General features: G+C 34.3%; 1 protein-coding gene across 2 annotated transcripts; it reads left to right on the top strand.

Annotated features, from left to right (window-relative positions):
- Positions 1–374: 374 nt before the first annotated feature.
- LOC110696598 lies at positions 375–23289 on the top strand. 2 transcript variants are annotated; one of them, XM_021873940.1, is made up of 18 exons: positions 439–848; positions 7347–7534; positions 8367–8471; positions 8839–8910; positions 9196–9343; positions 12456–12538; positions 15224–15279; positions 16910–17046; positions 17310–17400; positions 17501–17566; positions 17717–17939; positions 18696–18797; positions 19026–19111; positions 19200–19322; positions 20263–20332; positions 20456–20547; positions 22444–22548; positions 22648–23289. In XM_021873940.1, exons 1-18 carry the CDS (start codon positions 526–528, stop codon positions 22759–22761), a joined length of 2184 nt encoding a protein of 727 aa, XP_021729632.1. In that variant the 5' UTR covers positions 439–525; the 3' UTR covers positions 22762–23289. The 2 variants fall into 2 exon arrangements, 1 of the variants encoding a protein (XP_021729632.1); XR_002506339.1 differs by lacking the exons at positions 22444–22548; positions 22648–23289 and having other exon boundaries at positions 375–848; positions 19200–19326; positions 20456–20474.
- Positions 23290–23330: the final 41 nt, after the last annotated feature.

Below are 23330 nucleotides of genomic sequence, written 5' to 3'. Positions count from 1 at the left end.
TTATGATATGACTTTTATTATAACACAATAACTTTTATTTTAACATAACAACCTTTATTTTAACATAGTGACTTTTTTATTAATATAAAAGCCTTTAGGTAACTGCATTTATATATATCGATCTAATATTAATGTGTCAAAAATCTAATATTAGTGGTTCACAATAAATTAGTGTGAACTAGATCTATTTAAGAATTTATAATTATGATAGTTTAGATTCATTTCGCAAAATACTTTCAAAATATCAACTATTTATAATTTTTACTCTTACATAATTATAGATATTTAGCAAATAAAATGTGGTTTGAGATGCGTAATTTCATCCTTGTTGCAATATTTGTGAAACAGGGAAATATTTTATTACAGCCATTTTAAATTGTCCTAAAATAATTTTTTATCTTTTTTTTTTATTTTTTTTAATTTTTATTTATTTATTTTTTTTTATGTTTTTTAACCAGGAAAAGAACATTTTTAAAGAAAACACAAGAGTCAACACTCAAAATACCAGTCTCAGGTGCAAATGTTATGGCTTTATCAACAGTAGTAGCCACTGGTCTAACTAACTCCCTTCTCTATTCATCTCGTCTCAGCCATTCTCTTCCTTCACTCACTCTCTTCAACTTCGCTCGCTTTCCTCTCACTCGCCAACGCCGTGTCACCCCTCTCTTTTCCACCACCTCTCGCCGAAGCTTGATAACAATGGCGGCGAAGAATACCGCACCTTACGGCTCTTGGAAATCGCCGATCACCGCCGATGTTATTGCCGGCGGTGAGAAACGTCTTGGTGGAGTCGCCGTCGACGGTCATGGCCGCCTTATTTTGCTTGAATCTCGTCCTACTGAAGGAGGGTAACTCCTTTTGCCTTTTATCAATTTTTTTCTTATTAACTTTTTGGTGTTAATTGTTAATTTTGCTGTTTGAACCCTAAACTTTGTTTTATATGATCATGTAATTCTATTACTCGGAATTGGTGATTTAGTTAGTAATACTAATAATTTTTTGAATTGTACAATGTTATGGGATTGATTCTAACTTTCTAAGGAATGAAATCAGTACAACTATTTTAATTAGATTCAAATTGGCCATACTTAAAAAATTATTCTTCAAAGATGAAATCTAAGCTCATTATTTTCTTTTCTCATCATAGCTTATGACTTCTGTAGAGTAAGCTAGTGAACTCAGAATGATTTTAGCTCCATGTGATGTTTATGGGACACCACTGTGTCTATGATGGAGTGCTTGGGTTGTGATGTGATGAATCGATATCCTGTCGATTCTACCCCTTCTAAAACTCTAATCATCTACAAGCACTGATTAAAGGTTGTTTACATTTGTTCAATTTCAACCCCCTAGAATGTTTTGTGGAATTTTTTAGAAAATAACACCACAAAATTGTCACAAATTGGATTATAACACCAAAAAAAAAAAAAAAAATTATTATAACACCAAAAAAAAATTCCCAAAAATTGATTTCACCACCACTTAAAGGATTCCTTGATGGAATCCGTTAGCAGGGCCCGTAGAAGACACGTGACAAGTGTCTATTGGTTTAAATAAAGTAATTAATAATAATAATAAAAAAAAACCCTAACCCAACCAGCCCACCACCTGCACAACCTGCCCCAGCCGCCGACTGCCGCCGCTATCCCCTGCCCCCATAAAAACCGGCGAAATCTGCCCAACTACCACCCTAATAACCGCCGACTCCACCTCCTCCCCTCTTCCCCCTCCTCGAAAACCAGCCCTATCCCTTCAAACCACCGCATAAACCACCCAGCCATTCAAACCCCTTCAGCCCGCTTGAAATCGGCGGCCAAAATCTACCAATCAAGGGCTGTCATGGTCGATTTCGGCTGTTTTGAGGGTGAAAGGTAAGGGAGGATGGTTTTTGGGGTTCGGCGACGGTGATGTTGCTGTGGTAGGTAATCCTGGGCACCGTGCCGGGCCGTGCCGCCGCGGGCCACGGGCTGTTTCGTGCCGTGCCGGTCGTGCCGGCGGGCCCAGGATTTCGTGCCGTGCCGTGCCGGCCATTTTCACAGGCCAGCCCACGGCACGGCACGGCCCTCGTGCCTGGCGGGCTCGTGCCGTGCCGGCCACGTGCCGGCCTGCGGGCTGGCAGCGGGCTGGTGCAGTTTTCAAATTTTTTTTTTTTTTTTTTTTATATGACAACATTATAAATTAATAAGTTTATAATGTATATAAGTTATTAAATTATAATTATAAGTTTTATAAGGTTATAACTTATAAGTTTATAACTTATAAGTTATTAAGTTATGAATTTTATAATTATAAGTTGAATATTTATGTTTTATAATTTGTATATTCAATATTTATATTTATATATTTACTTTATACTATTACTTTAAAATTTAATGTTTATGATTTATTAGTAATTGGTATAATTTTATTTTTTTTTAATATGAATTTACAAATTGTAACAAAACGGGGAAAAAAGGCAAATTGGACTTTGGATGTGAATAATGCGTACTTTATATTATTATTACTTGAGTTGAGAAAATTGTACAATGATAACAATGATAAAAATCATACAATGATGGTATTAAACAAAAATTGGAAAATGATAAAATTGATATTTTTAAAATCGTACAATATACAATAATTGTCTATTCTTCTTCTCCTTCTTCTTGCTCGTCTTCGTCTTCGTCTTCGTCTTCGCCTTCGCCTTCAAGGTCATCGGCTAGTTGCATAGATTGGGAACTAGCCGAACCCGAACCGGAAGCGGAGGTTCCTTCTTCGTTGTCGTTGTGGTCGTAAGAACGGTCTTGTGAGCGATTTTCCGCATCCAACCAATCTTTGAAACACACGCACATTTCTAGTGTTTCGGGTTTTAGACTTGTTCTTCTATCGTCTAAAACCCTTCCGGATGCGCTGAAAGCTCGTTCGGAGGCGACGGAGGAAACTTGGATAGCAAGAATCTCTCGTGCCATTGCCGCCAAAGTTGGATGCTTCGAGCTTTGATGTTTCCACCATGCAAGGAGGTCGAGGCTGTTTATCTCATCGTCGTCCATGCTTTTGGTGAAGTCGTAACTCAGGTATATCTGCAACTCCGAGACGTCGCTTTGCGTTCTCCTGATTGATGAATCACCTGAAAACCTTGAAATCAAGTTAGTAGCTTGTGAAAATAAATGTTTGGCCTTCTTACTTACGTTTTTGGATGGTTGGGAAGGCCCTGAGCGAGGAACGGTGCCATATTTGGCTTCATAGACTCTATATAAAGCAAAAAACTGATCCTTCACATTAGTCTTATAGTTTTCTACATCATCGTCAAGAAACATGCATTGAAAGTAAATGTCAACTAACATAAATGTGTTTTCATACTTTTGCCTAGGATCTAATATGGAAGCAAAAATATAAATCAAAGGAATCTCACTATAATATTTACGCCACTTTTTTTCCATTGCTGGAAGATACTGATCATAATCACTTTGATGGCGATGATCAGCGAAAAGTTGGGCGAGTAAGCATGCATTAGAAAGAAAGTTTTGAGCACAAGGATTGTAAACAGTAGAAAAACAATACGCCATGTTATATAATAATTGTAAAAATTGCATATATCTTTCACAGTTTTTCCAATCATCATCATACAAAGCATTTTGTGGAAATTTTTGGTTGTAAAATAATGTTAACGGGCCCTTGTACTCAATTGCCTATGTTAACATGTCATAGGTGGAATTCCACCTAGTTGGGCAATCGGTTCTAATTTTTATTACCCTTATCTTTTGTTGTTTTAGAAAACACTTCCATTCTTGGTATCTCATGTTAGAGCTATTAATAGACATAATAGCATCTCTGATTTTGCTGTAGTATGGGCCAATTGCCCGAACTCCATCCTGTACACATAAGTTAAGTACATGGCAAACACATCTAGTATGAAGAGTTTCACCGTCTAATAGTACATCGGTTAAGTTTTGTTTGATAAGATTAGCTGTGTATGTCATAGAGGTTGCATTATCAAAAGTCATAGACATCATTTTATCTCGAAGGTTGTATTCGTCTATTGCTTGCATTAAATGGTGAGCAATGTTAATGCCGGTGTGTGGGTATTCCAGCATTTTGAAATGTATTATTCTTTTTTGTAACATCCATTGATCATCTACCCAATGGCAAGTCACACATAAATAGTGATATTTATAACCACTATCCCAAGAATCGGCTGTTAAAGATACTCTACAGTTAAGGTTACTCAATTCGGCTTGTAACCGGACTTTGTACTCTAGGAAATTTTTCATTGCGGCGGAACGAACGGTTTTCCTAGAGATTCTTTTATGTTGGGGTTGTAGTGCTTTGTTAATGTAGGTGTTGAATGCGTCACTTTCCGAGAAAAGAAAAGGTTGTTCGGCGTGTACTATCATTTTTCCTAGTTCATCCCTATCCCTCTCATAGTTGTATGTAAAGCCGTATGGATGGAATTGGGAAATTTTGGGCTGGGTTGGATCACTAGCTGGTTTTGCACAAGCTTTCATGTGTCTAGATAAGTGTCCCGTCCCGTTTTTGGTAACTGCCGTGAATACACTATTACATGTTTTACATTTTGCCCATTGTTCACCATCTTTACTTGGGACAAAATAACGCCATTTCGGTTAACCATTCATGATGTGTGTGATGGTTAGTAGTGAGACTAGTGGGAGTGGCAGTAGAAGGGGTAGAACCGGAGGGAATTCGGGTACTTTCTTGGCTACCTTGGCTAGAACAATAGTTTTGTTGATCACCGATATAATTAGGTGGAAATTGGTATGGTGGTAGTGGAAATTGGTTTAGTGGTGGTGCTGGAAATCCCGACGTATTATATGGCTCATAGCCCGGGGGGAAGTAAATGGGGTCATTGGTTTGACTCGTAATTTGGGGGCTCGTTGTATTTGGTGGTTCCCTAGAACTACTACTACGGATAAGTCGGCCTTTCCCCCTAGACCTAGATGATGGGTTGTTCGATGCCATAATTAACAATTAATTTTTTAATAAAAAATGGTTAACTATAATAATAATAATTAATAACAACAATTTTAACAATAAAAATATCAATAATATTAATTAATAACAACAACTATAACAATAACAATAACAACAAAAATAAATAATAACAACAATTGTAACAATAATAATAATAATTAATAACAACAATTATAACAACAACAATAACAATTAACAACAATAATAATTAAACAAGATTATTCTAATAATAACAATAAAACAATAATAAATTTAAGATTAGTTTAGATCTTACAACCGTGCTTCAACGCTCCACTAATTACGATTACGAACTTTTTAATTTTTTCCGATATTAGGAAAATAATTAGAGAATTTAAGAGAATAATTAGAGAATTTAAGAAAATAAGGATTATTAGAGATTTAGAGAATATAAGAGATAAGAAGAAGAGATTGTGATTTTGTGATTTGGGAATGAAATGGAGGTGAGTATTTATAGCATTTTTGGGGAGCAAATTGGCGTTTTTTGCCCGTTTTTTTGGCTTATTAAGGAGCTAGAATAAACGGTAACATTACGGTTGGCCCGCGGGCCGTGCCTACGGGCCGTGCCTGCGGGCCAGCACGGCGGGCCATGCCCGTGCTCGTGCCGGGCCGTGCCTGGGAATTCTCAACCCTGTCCGTGGCACGGCCCGTGGCACGGGAGTTGAACTTCGTGCCGTGCCGTGCTTGAATTCGGGCCGTGCCGGGCTGCGCCGAACGGCGGGCCGTGCCGGGCGGCACGCGGGCCAACCCGGCCCGTGCCCAGGTTTAGTGGTAGGTGGTGATTTGCGGTGGGTAGGTGGTGATTTGCAGTGGTTAGGCAGGGTTGGCGTGGTTTCCGGGGAGGGGGAAGAGAGGAAGGGAGGGTATCGCCAGTTTTGGTGGGGGCAAGGGATGCCAACGGCTTGGATTAGGCTGTCGGCGCGACTTGGGAAGGTGGTGTCGGTGGTGGGGCACGCGGGATTTGGGTTAAGGTTTTTTTCTTTTTTTTTAAAAACCAATAGGCATTTGACATGTGTCTGTCATGGCCCCATTAACGGATTCCATCCAAAACTCCGTTACGAGGTGGTGAAATCAAATTTTTGAGTGTTTTTGTGGTGTTGTAATGAAGGTTTTATTTTTTATTATTTTTTTTTTTTTTTTTTTTGTGGTGTTATTTTCTAGAATATCCTTTTATCTGCTAAGCTCTTGAATGATTATTTGCTGCTGCATTTCCATCCTTCTGCTTGAGGCTCGTTAGGATGTCAATCAATTCTTTCAGCATTTTGGTCATTAGAATTGGGATGGAGAGTGAGCTAAGGGGGTAAGTGTATTATAAAATGTGAGATCCATTTCCTACTTTGAGGGCCTAACATATTGCTACATAAGCTTCTGCTAAGTTTTGTTTGCCAACTTGCAACTCCCTAACGCTCCTTTTTGGGCAACATGTTCATTAGCTGTCTCATTCGCATTAAATTCATCAGCCAATGACCTTAATATGATTTATCTTTGATTACAGATAGGAAGAAGAAATTTTATTTGAATAGGATGAGCTATCAGCTGTGTAAGCTCAGCATTACACTTACAAACAATCCCTTCACCAAAGCACTGCACCTTCATTGTAACCTGTTTCTTATCTCCTATGCATGTTGATGCTTGGATTAGCCCTTTAGTTGCTATTTTGTCACGTGCTTTTCACATTAATTTCCAAATGTAATTGTAAGGTATTGAAAGATGGTTATATAATGGCACGAAAATATGGGGAAATTAAGGGTATTTTAAATGATAAAGGTAAAAAAAAGTAGGTGTATTATGGATTAATTACGTGAATAAAAAAAGCTTATTGGAAATAGGCATAACATTTTAGGACATCTAGAAAAGAATACAACAGAAGTTACTAATTTAAATGTGGAAGCTTATCTCTTTTGCATCTTGAAATCTGTAGCATTGAAATTATGGTTTTAAGGGTTGCCTTTGACAAAAAAGACTTTATACTCCCTCAGTCCACAAATGATCTTTTTAGGTTTGGACACGCAGATTAAGGAATTTGAAAGGGCGGAGTTAGAATATGAGAGAAAGTAAGGTAGTGGAGGGGCCCACATCACATGGGTTGAGTGTAACAATTTTCCAATTTATGTAACATGAAGATTTATTGTGGACATTCTAAAAAGGAACAGGAATATTATTTCTGGACACAGGGATTACTTGCTATCTATATATGCAAATGAGAAAGAATATGATTCCATGTTTCTCCGTCAAACGGATTTCCTTTGTTGCTAAAATAATAATGCCTTACATGTCCCTATTAGTTTTCGTTTAGTGGCATCACTGGCATGTATGGTAATTGTTCAATCTTTGATACCTAATTTGAATTTTGGTGTTAGACGAGGTGTCCTCATTAGAGAAGCTGATAGTGACGAAATGGCGCCAGTTGACATCACTCCCAAAGAATTTTCTGTTCGCTCGCGTGCTCAGGAATATGGAGGTGGTGCCTTTGCAGTTTCTGGAAATAAAGTAGTATTCTCGAATAATAAGGATCAAAGACTCTATCTGCAGTCAATTGGTCCTGGAGGTAATGTGCTTATATAGTTATATGAACATCTTTTAATTTGTTTTTGTTTTTTCCCCATGTGTTGAGGTTACAACTTATAACAAGTTAAATGGAAAGAGTTATTGGCCTAGGCAATCCCTGGGTGATTTTATGCTGCATGAAAATATACAAGTATTTATTACTTTTACAAAATTGTTAATTTAAAGGCTACATACATCAAATGGAGATAAATGGTTTGATTGTAATAAAATTATAACTGTTAATTGGATGAAAATGTAATAAATGATAATGCATTTGTCAGAAATTTTATGTAAATAGATCTCTTATCTTTTAGGATTTTAGAAATATGGATGTGATTAAATAAGTTATAAAATGTAACAAATTAGTTGATGCCTTTACATTTCTAATAAGAGGCTGTGGATTCATATCTTGATGGATACATTTTCTTAATGTGAAGAGTATTTTAGTTGCATCAGTAAGGATTTAATGGGGAGTGAGGCGAGTGAAACTTGGAGAATTAGCATGTGATTGCTTTGGGCTTTAGGAATAGTATAGATATGCTCCTGTCACACATAGGTCTCTAATGGCGGGGCATAAATTCTTGTATATATTTCCAGTTTTTGTTGATAATCGAAAGCTTTATGCTATAGGTGATTAGGTGATGGTTTCTTTTGTATTCTTGCTGTACGAAATTATGTTATAATATGTCAACTAAATTGGTATCAGGCAATTAGAGGGGATGCCATTTCCTTTGTAATATGAATTATGGTTGGATGTAATAATGACTTTTGCTTGTGTTACTTTCTGATGGACTGGGATCTTGTAAGGTGATTGGTAGCATTTGCTTCTGTAGATTCTTCTCCGTCTCCGATTACTCCAGATTATGGTGGGCCCACAATTTGCTATGCTGATGGAGTGTTTGATCCTCGTTTCCCTCGTTTTATCACTGTAATGGAAGGTATGTTATAATTTTTTTTTCTGTCTACAATATTTGCTTTTTTTTTTTTTATATATATATATTTTTGTTTATATATATATATATATATATATATATATATATATATATATATACATATATATATATACATATATATATATATATATATATACATATATATATATATATATATATATATATATATATATATATATATATATATACATATACATATATATATATATATATATATATATATATATATATATATATTTATTTGTAGGTTTCTTTATTTCTAATTTTTATAAGGGGTTTGGGGGGGGGGGGGGGGCGTCTTAGATCATGTTGTACCCAAATATATTAATTATTTCCTTCGATATATTGCCAGATCAACGTCTGAGTCACTCAAATCCAGTCACCACAATTGCAGCAATTACCCTGGGAGATCATGATGTTCAAGGTAAGAAAGGAACATACTCTTTTGAAGTTTTGGTGGATTAATCATTGTCTCTCTTTCTGTATGTGTGTGTGCGCGCGTGTGTGTGCATGCACAGGTTGTGCGCTATACATTCATTTACTGCATGTAATATTAGGTTGTTTATTCCAGAACCTAAAATTACCCCATATCCTGTGCCAAGTTCTGTTTCTGGTCCGCCTTTTCAGTCATCAATTTTTCTTATAGAAATCAAGAACCATGTTGGATATTGAGTTATTGACTATTATTCTACTGGGCTGTCATTTTCAGAACCTAAAATATTAATTAGTGGGAATGATTTCTATGCTTTCCCACGTGTGGATTCCAAGGGGAAGCGAATAGCTTGGATTGAGTGGGGCCATCCCAACATGCCGTGGGACAGATCAGAGCTTTGGGTTGGCTACATATCTGAAAATGGGTGAGTAAGATGCCAATTTGTTACCTCTTTTTTCAGTTGCACATTCTCAAGCTTGTTATTTGCACATTGATTGTAAATGACTGTTACTCAGAAACATGAAATTACTTTTTAATTTTGATAGACATCGACATATGAACATTTGTGCAATTATGGTCAAAATATTTTTATATTATTCTGGATAATGATGTCTACATGCAGTGGCGGATCAAAGATTTTATGGATGGTGGGTTACCACTAATGGTGAGATATCCATAAATTCAAATTTGGCAAGATATCGTCCTGTAAAATTTCCTACTGACGACAACATATTCCCTTAATATTATTGGTTAATATAAAAATAACTTGAAACTTATAACAATGTCATAACAATGTCTCTATCTTGTTATTGGGTACATCTAGCTAGCTGATGTGCTTTTAACTAAAGTTTATTAGTTTTGCTAATTTGATGAACATTAACAATGTGTTTGAATAAAGAAAGGGGAAGGAAAAGAAGGGGAGGGAGAGAAGAGGAGGGGAGGGAAAGGGAAGGGAGGGAAGAATGGTGAGTTTTCCTTCCTAGAGGGATCAATTTCCTACAATCTAATCCCTCCATTTCTCTCCCCTCCAATTCTCTTCCTCCCTCATTTGTTATTTAAATGAAAGATAATCTCTCCATTTCCCTTCCCTTCTTTTCCCTCCATTTCCTTCAATCCAAACACACCGTAAATGAGGAGAAAAAACATCTTGAGTCGATATGGTAAAAATTTGTATACTTGTGATGATTATTATTAGCGTAATTTTAAATTTATTGTAAATAGATGAAAACTTAGTGCATAAGACAATTTGATTGGTTACATATAATAGAATGTAACATGTTCATCAGAAATCTAAATTTTACACATGAGTAATAATTATCTTTAAACTTAGTGCGTAATTTTTTTTTTTTTTTTTTTTTTTTTTTTTTTTTTTTTTTTTTTTTTTTTTCAAGTTTCCTACAACTAAAACAACAACAACAACAACATAGCCTTAGTCCCAAAATGATTTGGGGAAAGTTTTCCTAACATAAATAAAATTATTTGAGACTAGGAAGATTGAGTTTCAATTGACAAAAATAGAATATAAAAAGGGGAAAAGTTAAGTTAAAAAGAAAAATAAAAAAATGAAGAGCTAACATTGAGAACAAGAATTGAACCCATGATCTAGGGAAGTTAAATGGAGACACAAACCACCAAACTACCACTTCAATAGTCGTCCAGTAATGTGTATTCATATTTTTATACTAACTTTTTTACCATAATTATTTACTTATTATTTAAAAATGGTTGGTCATGTGCACCACCATGCACAATAGTAGATCTGCCAATGTTACATGTTTAGGGGAAATAGGACCGGAGTTTTTTTTTTTTTTTTTTTTTTTTTGGGGGGGGGGGGGGGAGGTGGTGGTATTACTGTAGAACTGGGAAGGAGGGTTTCAGAGTGTGCTTTAATAAAAATCTTAAGAACAGGAAGTTAGAAAATTGAGATTCTTCTTCCTTATGGAAGTTTTACCTCTAAAACTCTTAGTTGGCAAACTGTGGTCCACTCATTTAATTTTTTAATTCTACTGTAAATTTATTAACCTGAATTTGGGCTCAATTGAGCAGTAAAGTACCTCATAGTTTTTTGAAGTATGTAGCCCAGGGTTGTGTGTTATTTACTTAATTATTCATTTACCTGTTTCTTCTTATTTCTAAACGTATAAAAGGCACTTTTGTTGTTAGTTAAACTATACAGGAGAAAAAAAGAGGTTTGTTTACAATTGACCATACCTTTTAAGATAAATGGTACGGTTGACCATAATAGCAGTTATTCAAATTTGGTGACTGCAAGCGTACCATTAAGAAACGGTTGGTTATAGGTTAACCATTAACTCATAATAATTAAATTCCTTTCAACACCACGTTAGTTTCTGTTTGGTATTTTCCACAACCGCTTCTTCTTCATTCCTGATTCAAGTGATTGGTTCTCCAATATGTTACTCTCAGGCAACAAATTGTCAATAACAACAATCTCCATTAACAATAATCTGCAGGAACAAAGAAAACATATGAATACAACAAGCAAGTGCAAATATCACTCAATTAGGGCTGAATTAGAAGAAAATCAAGACTAAGTGAGAGACTAGCATGAAATTAGAAGCAAAAAAAGACCATTGGTTTTAGTTTAGGACGAAATTCAAAGACTAAGTGAGACAAAGAACACTACAATAATTTCATGAAAAAAGACTTAAGTGAGAGAGAGAAAACCCAAGAGAAAAACAGATTGAATGAGAGCAGGCATACCTGAAGAACAACAGCATTTTTTGATGGTGTAGCCTCACTGCTCCAGTGAAGAAATGAAGAGGATTCTGGTGAAGAGAAACAGAGAAAGAAAATAATGAAGAGGTTGGAGGCAGCTGAAGAGTGTTTGGGGAATTGGGATCTTTATAGGGGAAAGGATAGTTGCATTAATTTAGTGAGAAATAATTAAAAAAAAAAAAAAAAAAAAAAAAAAAAAAAACTGTTTAATTTGTTGGTTAACCATTTACTGAAAATAAAAACCATGACCGTAATCGTTAACTGCTATCTTTATCAGTTTGGTTAACCATAACCGTTAAAAAGTCAACATACTCCATGTTGTGACTTTTGGATGCACTGGGTCACTGCCATACGCAGGTTCACATTTATGAGAAGGTTATACTACTGATACATGAGCATTAATTTTGTATAGTGTACTCATGTCCTACTTGATCTATGCTTTCTAGGCTTGGGCTTGTGGCTCTATTGATAGAACTATCTGGTTGACAGTTAAGAGTATTGGGAGGTTGATTAATGCATTAACAAATACGAAGTATTATTTAAATTGTCATTATTATGTGTATAATGTAATGTAATGATGTAGTCTTTCACAAAAAAAAAAAATCATTATCTCGTCTTTTTATTTTGTTGAGAAATATTGAATTAACGAATCACTACCGTATGCTTTTTTCATTTTCCATCATGTACAATTGTAATTTTCTTACTTTATAATGTTCTATTCTTCATCTCAAAGCTACTTTTATACCTATTGTGTCTTCATGGTTACTTTAATTGCTTGTTTAATACTTTTTGTGTAGAGATGTCTACAAACGCATATGTGTCACTGGTGGGGATGGCACCCTTGTTGAGTCTCCAACCGAGCCCAAGTGGACACCAGAAGGTACTTTTGCACTGCCAAAATGCTAATTATTATTTTTATGTTACTACAATAATTTGTTTAGCATGTGAATTGCAGTCTAGTAAGTGAGTGGTACATTTCAAGTTTTCATTTTATTTCATCAATAAATTTGTTTATCAAATTTTGCACTGCCAAAATGCTAATTATTATTACTATGTTACTACAATAATTTGTTTAGCATGTGAATTGCAGTCTAGTAAGTGAATGGTACATTTCAAGTTTTCATTTTATTTCATCAATAAATTTGTTTATCAAGTTTTGCACTGCCAAAATGCTAATTATTATTACTATGTTACTACAATAATTTGTTTAGCATGTGAATTGCTGTCTAGTAAGTGAATTGTGTATTTCAAGTTTTCATTTCATTTGATCCAATATGCATTTAAGGCTGATAAGCTGCTCGCTGTAATCCTCTATTTGTTTATTTATATATATTTTTGACGGTGAAGGAAAAAATTTCATTCATGATAAGCCATATGGCATCTAAAATGGAAATAAACCTAAAACAATACAAATTCAAGAAATACTACTCACTAGTACTCCCTATGTTTCAAGTTAAATGCAACATTTTGACTGCATACTTGTCGATGCACATTTTTTAAAATTAATATCTAATTATCAATTAGTAAATATAATGAAAAATTGATATGTAGAAAATATACATTGACATAGATCTAGAAACATCTTATGTTCTTACAACATGTTTTTTATAATAAGATAATGTGTTTTTATTATGTAACAATGTGTGTGTATTTTTTCTTTCTTTCTTTTATTTTTTTAATTTTTTTTTTGTATTTTTGTATTTGTTATTATTTTTGATTTTTTAATGTTATGTGCTTTTATTCCCTTCTAATTGTCTATGTACTTTTATTTATTAACAATGTTCTTTTATAATACGGGGTAATATTTGTGCTTTTATTGTAGTGCTATGTGCTTTTGTTCAGTTTGCATGTGGTATTATCATACAAAAGTACCAAAAGGTCCAAAACAATCCCGGTCACATGTAGATTCACATGTAACCAAGTGTATGTTGTAATTTGTAGTTATTGATAACCGAAAATCCGGTTGAATGTGAAAGCTACCAAAATTTGGTGGAATCCTAGTATATATATACCTTTCCTGTTTATAGAAATAGCCAAACAGTACAAACAGATAACAGATCCTGCTGCATTGTCTGAAAGATCTTGTTTGTAATGGTGATGACTGATGAGGTAAATTCTTTGGGTGTGCTTTCATCTGTTGGTAAGCTGAGTGCCAAGGACCAAGCTGCCGTTGCAGATGATGCAGTATTAAATTTGGTGATAGTGGTTAATATGGCCAAAGAAGGTGAAGTGGCTTAGAGCATTGCCAACAATGAGCAAAAAAATGCTCATGAGCAAAAGTTTGAGTGAAATTACAAAAAAATGGACTTACACCAATGAGCAAAAACAAATTTGCTCATGAGCATAATGAAAAATGCTCATAGGATGAGCATTATTGAAGGTGAATTGTAACTATGTGGGGTCCACAAGGTAAGTAAAAATAAAAGATAAAAATAATATAGTAAAGAGAAATGTAAGTGGGTGTTAGTAAAAAGTAAGAGAGAATGATGTGGTAGAGAGAGAATGGTGAAGTAATTTTTTTTGATCATTGGTGAGATAAAAATATGATCACAAAAATGCTCATGAGTTGGAGGAGAGAGAAAGTGGGTAGAGAGAGAATGAGGAAACCATTTTTTTCATTGTTTGCTCATTGTTGACAGTGCTCTATGTTGATGTAGCATTGTGAGAGACCATCCATCTAGACTTTTCACTACAAGACCACTAAGATGATTGCATTGCTTGGGACTAGGGAGCTCTACCTTCAGGCAGTTATTACTAGTGGAATGTAGACATCTTATTCAAAATATGATCTATGTGGCAGATTGGGTTCAAGTCAAATGACCTGTCTTTCTTCTTAATCAACAGAGGAGCAATGATGAGAGAGTAATAATTAATTATATCATACCTTTTGAATTATTACTGTCATTATTATTAGTGGGTATGTTGTTGGGGAGGGGTGGGATTCATAATGGATTCTATCTAATGTGTCATAGTAAATTCTTAGAGGGTTTTATAGTTGTTGTAGAGTTCTTATTTTAATGGCATTATTTAGGAGTCATATATAGTTAGAATTCTGTATTTATTTATTTATTTTAGAGTTCTTATTATAATGGCATTAGGAAACTATTGGGCTTCTTGAATTTTGAATTAGATCAAGAATTCTCAATTGTTTTCTTAATCTAACTTGAACTATATTTAAAATATTCATATAGCTTTATTATTTTATGATAGTGCAAATGCTGAAGCAAAGCTGATAATATTATTGTGAATCTTGTGATAGTTGTAATCCGTCTTTGATTTGTTGAAATGCATGAACTTCAGGCTTTTCTTATAGTGGTGTAAGCAAGCCAAGCTCGTTTGGTTACTAAAGTTTGATTTTTCCTACATGTTCCTTTTTGTAATTAATAGAACCACAAGATGTTTTTTTAATAATAAGTTGTGATCTGCCTTGGCTGTTCTAGCACTTGTATGTAGCTGTAGCCTTAAATTAAGTCACTCTTCACTTGCACTGGACAAAAGTCTATATGTTAGAAAACTTTCAAGTATTTTAATTCTAAATGTTAATACTTTATATTGGTTTGCACAGGTGATCTACTTTTCATCACTGACAGGAAAAATGGATTTTGGAATCTCTATAAGTGGGTAAGGCTTTTAGATTTTAATCCAGATGCGTAACCAGTATAAGATGAGTAGCTTGTTTACTTGTTATAACATCTCTAGACTCCCTTCTTGTGCTTACTGGAGACTAGATTTTTGTGGGATGTGACATTAGGGTCGCTGAAAAAGATGAAACCACTATGACAGTACTGCCACAAGGCCCACAATGCCACATACTTCTCTTGGCACGCTGTAGATCACCCTTTTGGTTTGGGTGGTCCTTTCTACAAGGAAAAAAAAAATTGAAATAAATTATGAGGGAGAAAGTTATGAGTGAATCTCAGCAGTGTATTGGCTTTGATTGTGAGGTAAAATGTGTCACTCTTATTGAGTAAAGGGTATCAATTTGAGGGACCCTAGGTGATCTTGCCCATGTTTGGCTATTGAATAGAAATGTGACATTCGGCACTTATTTCTTGTCAATGACTGTATTAGGAGTCATTGACTGTATGTTTGGTGAGTTAAGTTTACTTAGGCTGGTAACAACTAACTAGTGCCTTTGACAAAACCAGGCATGGTAGGATTAGGTGACAATGATGTACAAGCTCACTTGTGGTTCTTGCTTTCTCATGATGTAGAGGCATGGTGGGCATTATTTGATTTGATGTAGAAATTGAAATTGAGAAACTAGAGATAAAGAAACAGTCTATACATGTCAAACATGTGTTATTTTACGTTTGGATTGAGAAGTTCTTGTAGTTCGGTTAAATCTAAGGTGTTTATAATTCCTTTTCTCCTATTTGTATTGTTCGGTTAAAACAATAATTCAGTTCATGTTTGACATGTATGAAAAAGTAGGAGAAAAGGAATTATAAACACCTTAGATTTAACCTTATGCATTGAGCAATAACCTCATGTTTGACATGTATGAAAAAGTGAAATCAAGCATTTAATTAATGGACGCTTTTTTTACCACAAATCTCCTTCACATTCTCACAAATAATTCAGTTCCTTAAGTTATAAATCAAATACTAACTGGGGAGGTATAAAGTGTGTTATTGACAATGCAAGGAGGATGAAAGGAGGGTAATTAATTGTGATGTCACTTTAATATTATTTCCCGTCAATAAAGTAGAATAACTATCTCGGTACCTAGTAAGAGTGTAAGAATTATAACATGTTTCCTTTATTTATAGGTCCTTATAACGATTTATGTTTGTTGAGGTTCAACGTCAACCATATTCAATTAGTGATTATTTTGATTTGCTGATGTTTGGAAGCTGATTCTTTTGGCAATCTGGTACTAAATCAGCAATTTCGAGTTCAAAGCCTCATTATGTCAAGAATTTCAGTTGGAGTGTCTCAATTATACATGTATAGCTGGAAGATAGAATCTTAACAATGCAATGTGTTTGAAGTGATACTGTTTAGTTGCTTAATTTAATATTACTCAATCGAAAGATTGAAATGTTCGATATCCGCATAATCCAACAAAATAAAGAAGGAATGGACCATTATTTCTCTCTCAAGGAGCTTATATTCATTTGTTATGTGGATATATATTATATATTGAATTGTAGTTCATATCAAGGATAAATATTAATTGTTGTGCGCCACTTTTCATTTGTAGCAGCTGGTATTGATAATTGTTAATGTGTATACTTGTTGATGACAGATTGAATCGAAAAATGAGGTTATTGCTCTTTGCACCATGGAAGCTGAGTTCGCAAGGCCTTTGTGGGTTTTTGGCATGAACTCTTATGAAGTTGTAAACAGTCATGATCGAAAGAACTTAATTGCTTGTAGTTATAGGTATGTTTCTAATGTTGGTGCGGAGAATTGTTCTGGTTTATGCACATTAATTCATGTCTATCCTCTATAACAGCATTGTTCTGTTGGAAATTTAGAGTATACTGTCTTGCAACAAATGTAAAAAGAGATAAACTCTTTAAACCTTGTAACTTAATTTGATTGTTGGGTTTCACTTTTTACCAAGAATTGTATGATTGTCTTTGGGTTTGTCTATCTTGTCTTATAGAGAAATAATGCTTTTAGTTCTTGGTATTGTGTTGCAGGTTGAAAGGTAGATCATATGTTGGAGTCCTTGACGATGCTCAGAGCTCTTTGTCTCTTCTTGACATCCCTTTCACAGATATAAGCAATATTGTAATACCTCATTCCTCTACTTATTCTTTTTTGATGATTGAGAAGCTCTATCTTGAGCAATTGTGTGATAGTTTATAAAATTTGCCTCTTTCTTATGCAGACATTAGGTCCCAATTGCTTGTATATTGAGGGTGGATCTGCTTCGCTTCCACTATCGGTGGCTAAGGTGCACTAACTATCGTTTGAGCATTTCTTATGATCTTCCCACCTTTTTCTCTGTAATTACAAGAGTGCTGCTATGTTGGGTTACTTGGATTACTGATGGATCCTGTTTGTTTATTTACCGTGTTCGCTTGCTTCTTTTTTGTGTGAGTAGGTGTCCTTAGATGATCAGAAACGAAAAGCAGTAGATTTTAGCATTATGTGGTCCTCATCACCAGGAAGTTTGAAATATGACTCATATTTTAGCTTACCAGAGTTGATTGAATTCCCTACTGGGATAATGGGACAAACTGCTTATGCATACTTCTATCCTCCCACAAACCCTGCACATCAAGCTGTAGGTGGGGAAAAACCTCCACTTTTGTTGAAAAGTCATGGTATGTGTAGTTTTCTTTGCATATACTATATGAAATACACTGATGTATGCAATGTGCTTATACACTATTATCAATTGTGGCATTCCCTTTCTTCCCTGTATAATTAATCAATGATGTTCAGACTTAGGGTAAATATGTCGGACAAGGGTCTTGATTTAATAGCCTGACAGAATATTCTCCTGTTAAAGATTCTGGACAGGTGTGTCTTAATATAAGATATAGTCTGGTAGAAGGATACTTTCTTCTGTTTCATATGTATTATTATTGGGAAAGTATCTATTTCTACAGATTTTTGCCAAATTTGAAGTATTTAGATATTCAAATGAAATACAGTGTCAGAAGTCTAGTATATATATAATGAGCTAATTTAAAGAGTTGGAGCTTAGGTTTTGGCTAGCAAGTTCATAATTCAATTTTGTTTCTAATAATGATCTGTTTGAGCTATGTACAACCTAAGACGTAGTTTTTTTTTTTTTTTTTTTTTTTTTTTTAAAAAAAAAAAAAACCATAGTGCTTTTTCAATTTGTAATTTGGGAGAAATTTTTGTGTTGTTTCTTTTAGCAAGTATCCTAACAAACAGAAGAATGCTAAGGAACAGATGGTTTTTCTTGGTTACACATTGAATTACTTTCTGGTTTATATAAAAAAGTCAAATCAATTTGGGAATAATAGGCTTATTATTGCTCCGTTTGGATGTTAGAAGCTTATGCATATTTTGTGAGTCTGATCAGTTCCATTATATCCAAACTTGTTTAGGAGGACCCACTGCAGAGACTAGTGGAATCCTTAATCTTAGTATACAGTACTGGACCAGCCGTGGCTGGGCATTTGTGGATGTTAATTATGGTGGAAGTACAGGTTAGTTCTACCATTTCTTAATCTTTCCTTCATAAGAATGCCAGTTAAAATTTTATGCTTGGCCAAAAGAATTTATGCAGCCTTTCTTGTCAATTGTTGACCTTTTATAAAAATGCTCTCGTTACTTGAGAGTGCTCACTATCGGTCTCTTACTCTCATGTACATTGTAAATTTGTAACTGAGAGTAACCTTTTTGCAATTTGAGTTTTATCTTTCCTTTTTCTATAGGCTATGGAAGAGAATACCGAGAGCGCTTGTTTAATAACTGGGGCATTGTTGATGTTAATGATTGTTGCAGTTGTGCTAAATTTCTGGCAAGCTCTATCCTTAGTTCTTTCAGTCATTGCTCCTGTTGTTGTCCAACAAGCTTTAAAATTAAATTTTATTTGTTTGATTTGGCAGGTGGACAATGGAAAGGTAGATGGTGATCGACTCTGTATAACTGGGGGTTCTGCTGGTGGATATACAACATTAGCTGCTCTTGCATTTAAGGAGACTTTCAAAGCTGGGGCATCATTGTATGGTGTAAGTAAGTCAATTCTGTGATAACAACAGGTGCTGATTGTTGACCAACTTTGGAAAATTCAATATTTCTTTTGATTTACTTGCTTATTCAATTCGGAAGTGATGTTAGTTTTAGTTTGACTTTCAAAAAGATGATCTTGGATAATATTTTGGATGTTTTGATTGTATCTTATGTACTAAATGAGTGATATGAGAATATGATGCTTGACTCTGTTACTGAGAACACAGATTAAACAATTGAGTATAATTTAGTTAATGCTCCCTATGAACAGTAATCAATTTCAGAGTGGTTCTGTCATAAATATATTAAGGCTAAAGGAGTATATGTTGGAACCCTCGTAAACAAATTTGGGTTCTTTGTCGTAAGGACTGATATCATTCATCCTTAGTTTGTGCAAAATCGTTGAATGAACTGAAGAAAATAACCCTAACTCACCTAGGACTAAAAAATAGAACAAAAGCTGAGAACATTTCTAAGTGCCATGTTCCCAGCCACACGTAACATAAATAATTATGACCAAGAATAAAATCGTTGTACAATTTTGAAATCTAGCAGGCTCCCATGTCACTTGGAAAACTCCAAATTCATTAAAAATAAATAAATAAATAAATAAAGCACTGATTTTGGACTGCTTAGTTTAAGTATTAAATGTAATAGCAGTAAGCGCTTGTGACTTCTTTGACATCATAACATGTTTACAATGGTATCTTACCATGATTCCGGAGTTGAAAACTTGTGCATGAGTATGCCTTTATTTTGATGTTTTGGCAAATCAGCTTATTTGTTTTCTAAGATTAATACATATATATATTTTTAAACTTTATCAAATGAAAATTAAAACAATAAAGCCTCTCTCCTCATCCCTATTCATCCCGAAACATAATTGATATCTTTTTTTTGGCTCACTAACCTGTTTTACATGCCTCGGTTGATGAACAGGTAGCTGACTTAAACTTACTCAGAGCTGAAACACACAAATTTGAATCACGTTATATTGACAATCTTGTTGGTAATTATTCTGTTCCACCTGAAATAGAAAGTTTCAAAGAGTTTGCTTTCCATATCATTGGTTTTTTGTTTATTAGTTTGATTTTAACTCAACTAATTTAGTGTAACCTTTATACTGTTGTAGGGGATGAAAAAGCTTATCATGAGAGATCACCCATTAACTTCGTTGATAAATTTTCTTGTCCAATTATCCTTTTCCAGGGATTGGAGGATAAGGTATTTGTGATCTAATTTTCCTCTGCCAGTTACTAGGGGTGTGAATTGGGGTATTGGGCAGTCTGAAATGTATCAGTACAATTTCAAATTCAGGTCCCAATTGAAAATTTTACTTACCAAATTAGTTCAACTTCAATATGAAATTGTATGACACAAAACACATGGGTTTCCATTGACCATGAAACACTTGGGTGTATCATGCACACATTACGTCCACATCTTTTAGCTCATTTGGAAATCCTAGTGAGCAAAAATTAGCCTGGGGGGTTATTCAGGTGACTATAATTGAAACTGCACAACCACACAACTCATTGCGTTAACTGCGGATTTTAATATTGTTATACATGCTCTCATATTATTGAAATTGAATTATCTTAAAACTTACATGGTATTATTTTAAGATTTAAGAATTAAAATACTACACATGTTTAGAGCCTTTTCATATCTTCATAAATTATCAGAGTAAAATACGGAATGTATGATTCTTTTCTTTTTTATAATGTAAAATTTTTGAAAAAAAAAATTACATTTACAACGATATATTGAAATATGATGGTCATAGCTTGCAACTTAACACATTGGCTGATCCTGAAAATTTGGCTTATGGGTTCGAATTCATTGAAGGCTACTCTTTTTGAAAATGTAAGTATAGCTTATGGGTTCAGATTCATTTAGCCTAAGCTACTATTTTTGATAAATAAAACTAAATTATTTTTTCGCAACAAAACAACATAATAATTTTCCGTTTTTTTTTTTTTCCCCCCCAATTACAATTTAAAACTACTAATTTGGGGTTTTGATTATATACTTCATTCGGTTAATACTTGCAACACACATTCACGGTATTTAAGAAAAGTGAGACTCACATGATTTAATACACTTAAATGGGGTTGAGAGATTGTTAGGAGTAAAATTAAGTGGGCCATGAGCTTTAAATGAGGGTAATGGTACAACTTTCACTAAAATAAATTATAATTATAGTACGTTGCAAGTATTGTGACTTTTCCATTTTAGAGAATTGTTGCAAGTATTAAAAAGGTATCTAGTAAATAGCAAATAGCATATATTTTATCTGATGATAAAAAATAAAAAAAAAATGTATAAAATATTGAAGCTATAAAGACCTGTTGGCACTATCGTTATTAACACGTGTATTGGATAGGAATATTGGGTGGAAAGGAAGGGTAGGGAAAGTGAGTGATAAAATTTACCTTATTTGGATAAGGCATAGGGCAAGGAAAGGGAAAGGAAATGGAGAAATCCATTTACCTTCACATTTTAATAAACTGAATCCCTCCATTGTTGAGATTTTGAAGGAAAATAGGTCACTCTCACCCTCCCCTTGCCTCCCTTTCTCTTCACTCTTCCCCCCCTCCCTTTCCCTTTTTAATTGTTATGCTAACATAGTGTAAGAAAAATTCAAATGAGAATGAAAATAAACAAAAAATGTCTCATAGTGCTTGAACCCACGACTTAAATCACACCATTGCACGGTGGTTGTTCCGGAAATCATTGCAATCTGTTTTTTTTTTAACTGCTGTTTTTTTCCTGATCAATTTTTTATCCTTTTTTTTTTTTTTTTTTTTTTTTTAACATTCCAGTACAGGTTCAGTTGAACCTATACTAGATTTGCCTCTGACATAACAACCCTTGAGGCGTTTTTACTTTTATTTTTTATGGTTCTAATAATTATCCAATTGAGACCTCAACTTTAAGTATGCCTTTTTTTCCTACTGGTTTTAATTAATTGCTGAAACTCAAGAGTGATGGGAGTGATTTTCTGGTTATTGAATTTATCTCTTGAAGTATGAGCTTGGCATTGTATATTTCTTCTTTTTTAATAAAAAAAAAATATATATATATATAATTGTACGATATATCATGAACACTTTTCAGGTTGTACCCCCTGATCAAGCTCGAGCAATCTACAAAGCATTGAAGGAGAAGGGCTTGCCTGTTGCCCTTGTTGAGTATGAAGGTGAACAACATGGGTTTCGAAAGGTAGATGATGGTCTTTCATTAAAAAAAAAAATTTGTTTTCATATAAAATGTAACTATGCATACCCAAATGGGAATGTTTATACTTTGAATAATGCACAGGCTGAAAACATCAAGTTCACCCTTGAGCAACAGATTGTCTTCTTTGCGCGCACAATAGGAAACTTCAAAGTGGCTGATGATATTACTCCAATCAAGATTGATAACTTTGATTGATCACCAATTGACACCCTATTATTGCACTTTTGGGGCCTATTTGACTCAATTATGGCTTATGCAGTGATTATGATGATCCCGTGATAACAACTATTGTTGATGTTTACTTGCGTTGGCACAGTTTATTGACACGAATAGTCGAATAGATGCATGAGTGTATGACTCCAAAAGGTTGGCTAGACAGGCGTATATCTGTAAGGAGAAGTTTCCTTCCTTTTCTTTTGGGAGATGGAATTGTTATACTGGAAATGCTTCCCTTACTAATCTATGGTACTTTAGCGGATGTAATTGGATGATCAACTGAAGATTTGCTTTCTGATTCTACAGTTTATGTTCTACTTCTGATGCTTGTTTCTGGGTATATATATTTTACCAACTCATATGCAATTAGAAAGATACGAAGTACTAGTATGTAGTACTCGTGTAACTTCACACTTATAGAATATAATCAGCGACATATGATGTCCTGCTTCTCTAGTCCCGGGGACCTATGAGTACATGACTATTAGAGCCCATGATGTGGGGAAATTTCTTTCAAAATAGCTAGCTATCTTAGAATCTTACCATTT

This window comes from Chenopodium quinoa, unplaced genomic scaffold (genome assembly GCF_001683475.1).
Source record: "Chenopodium quinoa cultivar QQ74 unplaced genomic scaffold, ASM168347v1, whole genome shotgun sequence".
In the NCBI taxonomy this organism is placed as follows: domain Eukaryota; kingdom Viridiplantae; phylum Streptophyta; class Magnoliopsida; order Caryophyllales; family Amaranthaceae; genus Chenopodium; species Chenopodium quinoa.
Note: the sequence above shows the minus strand (reverse complement) of the source record. Positions and strands in the feature narration are given on the sequence as shown.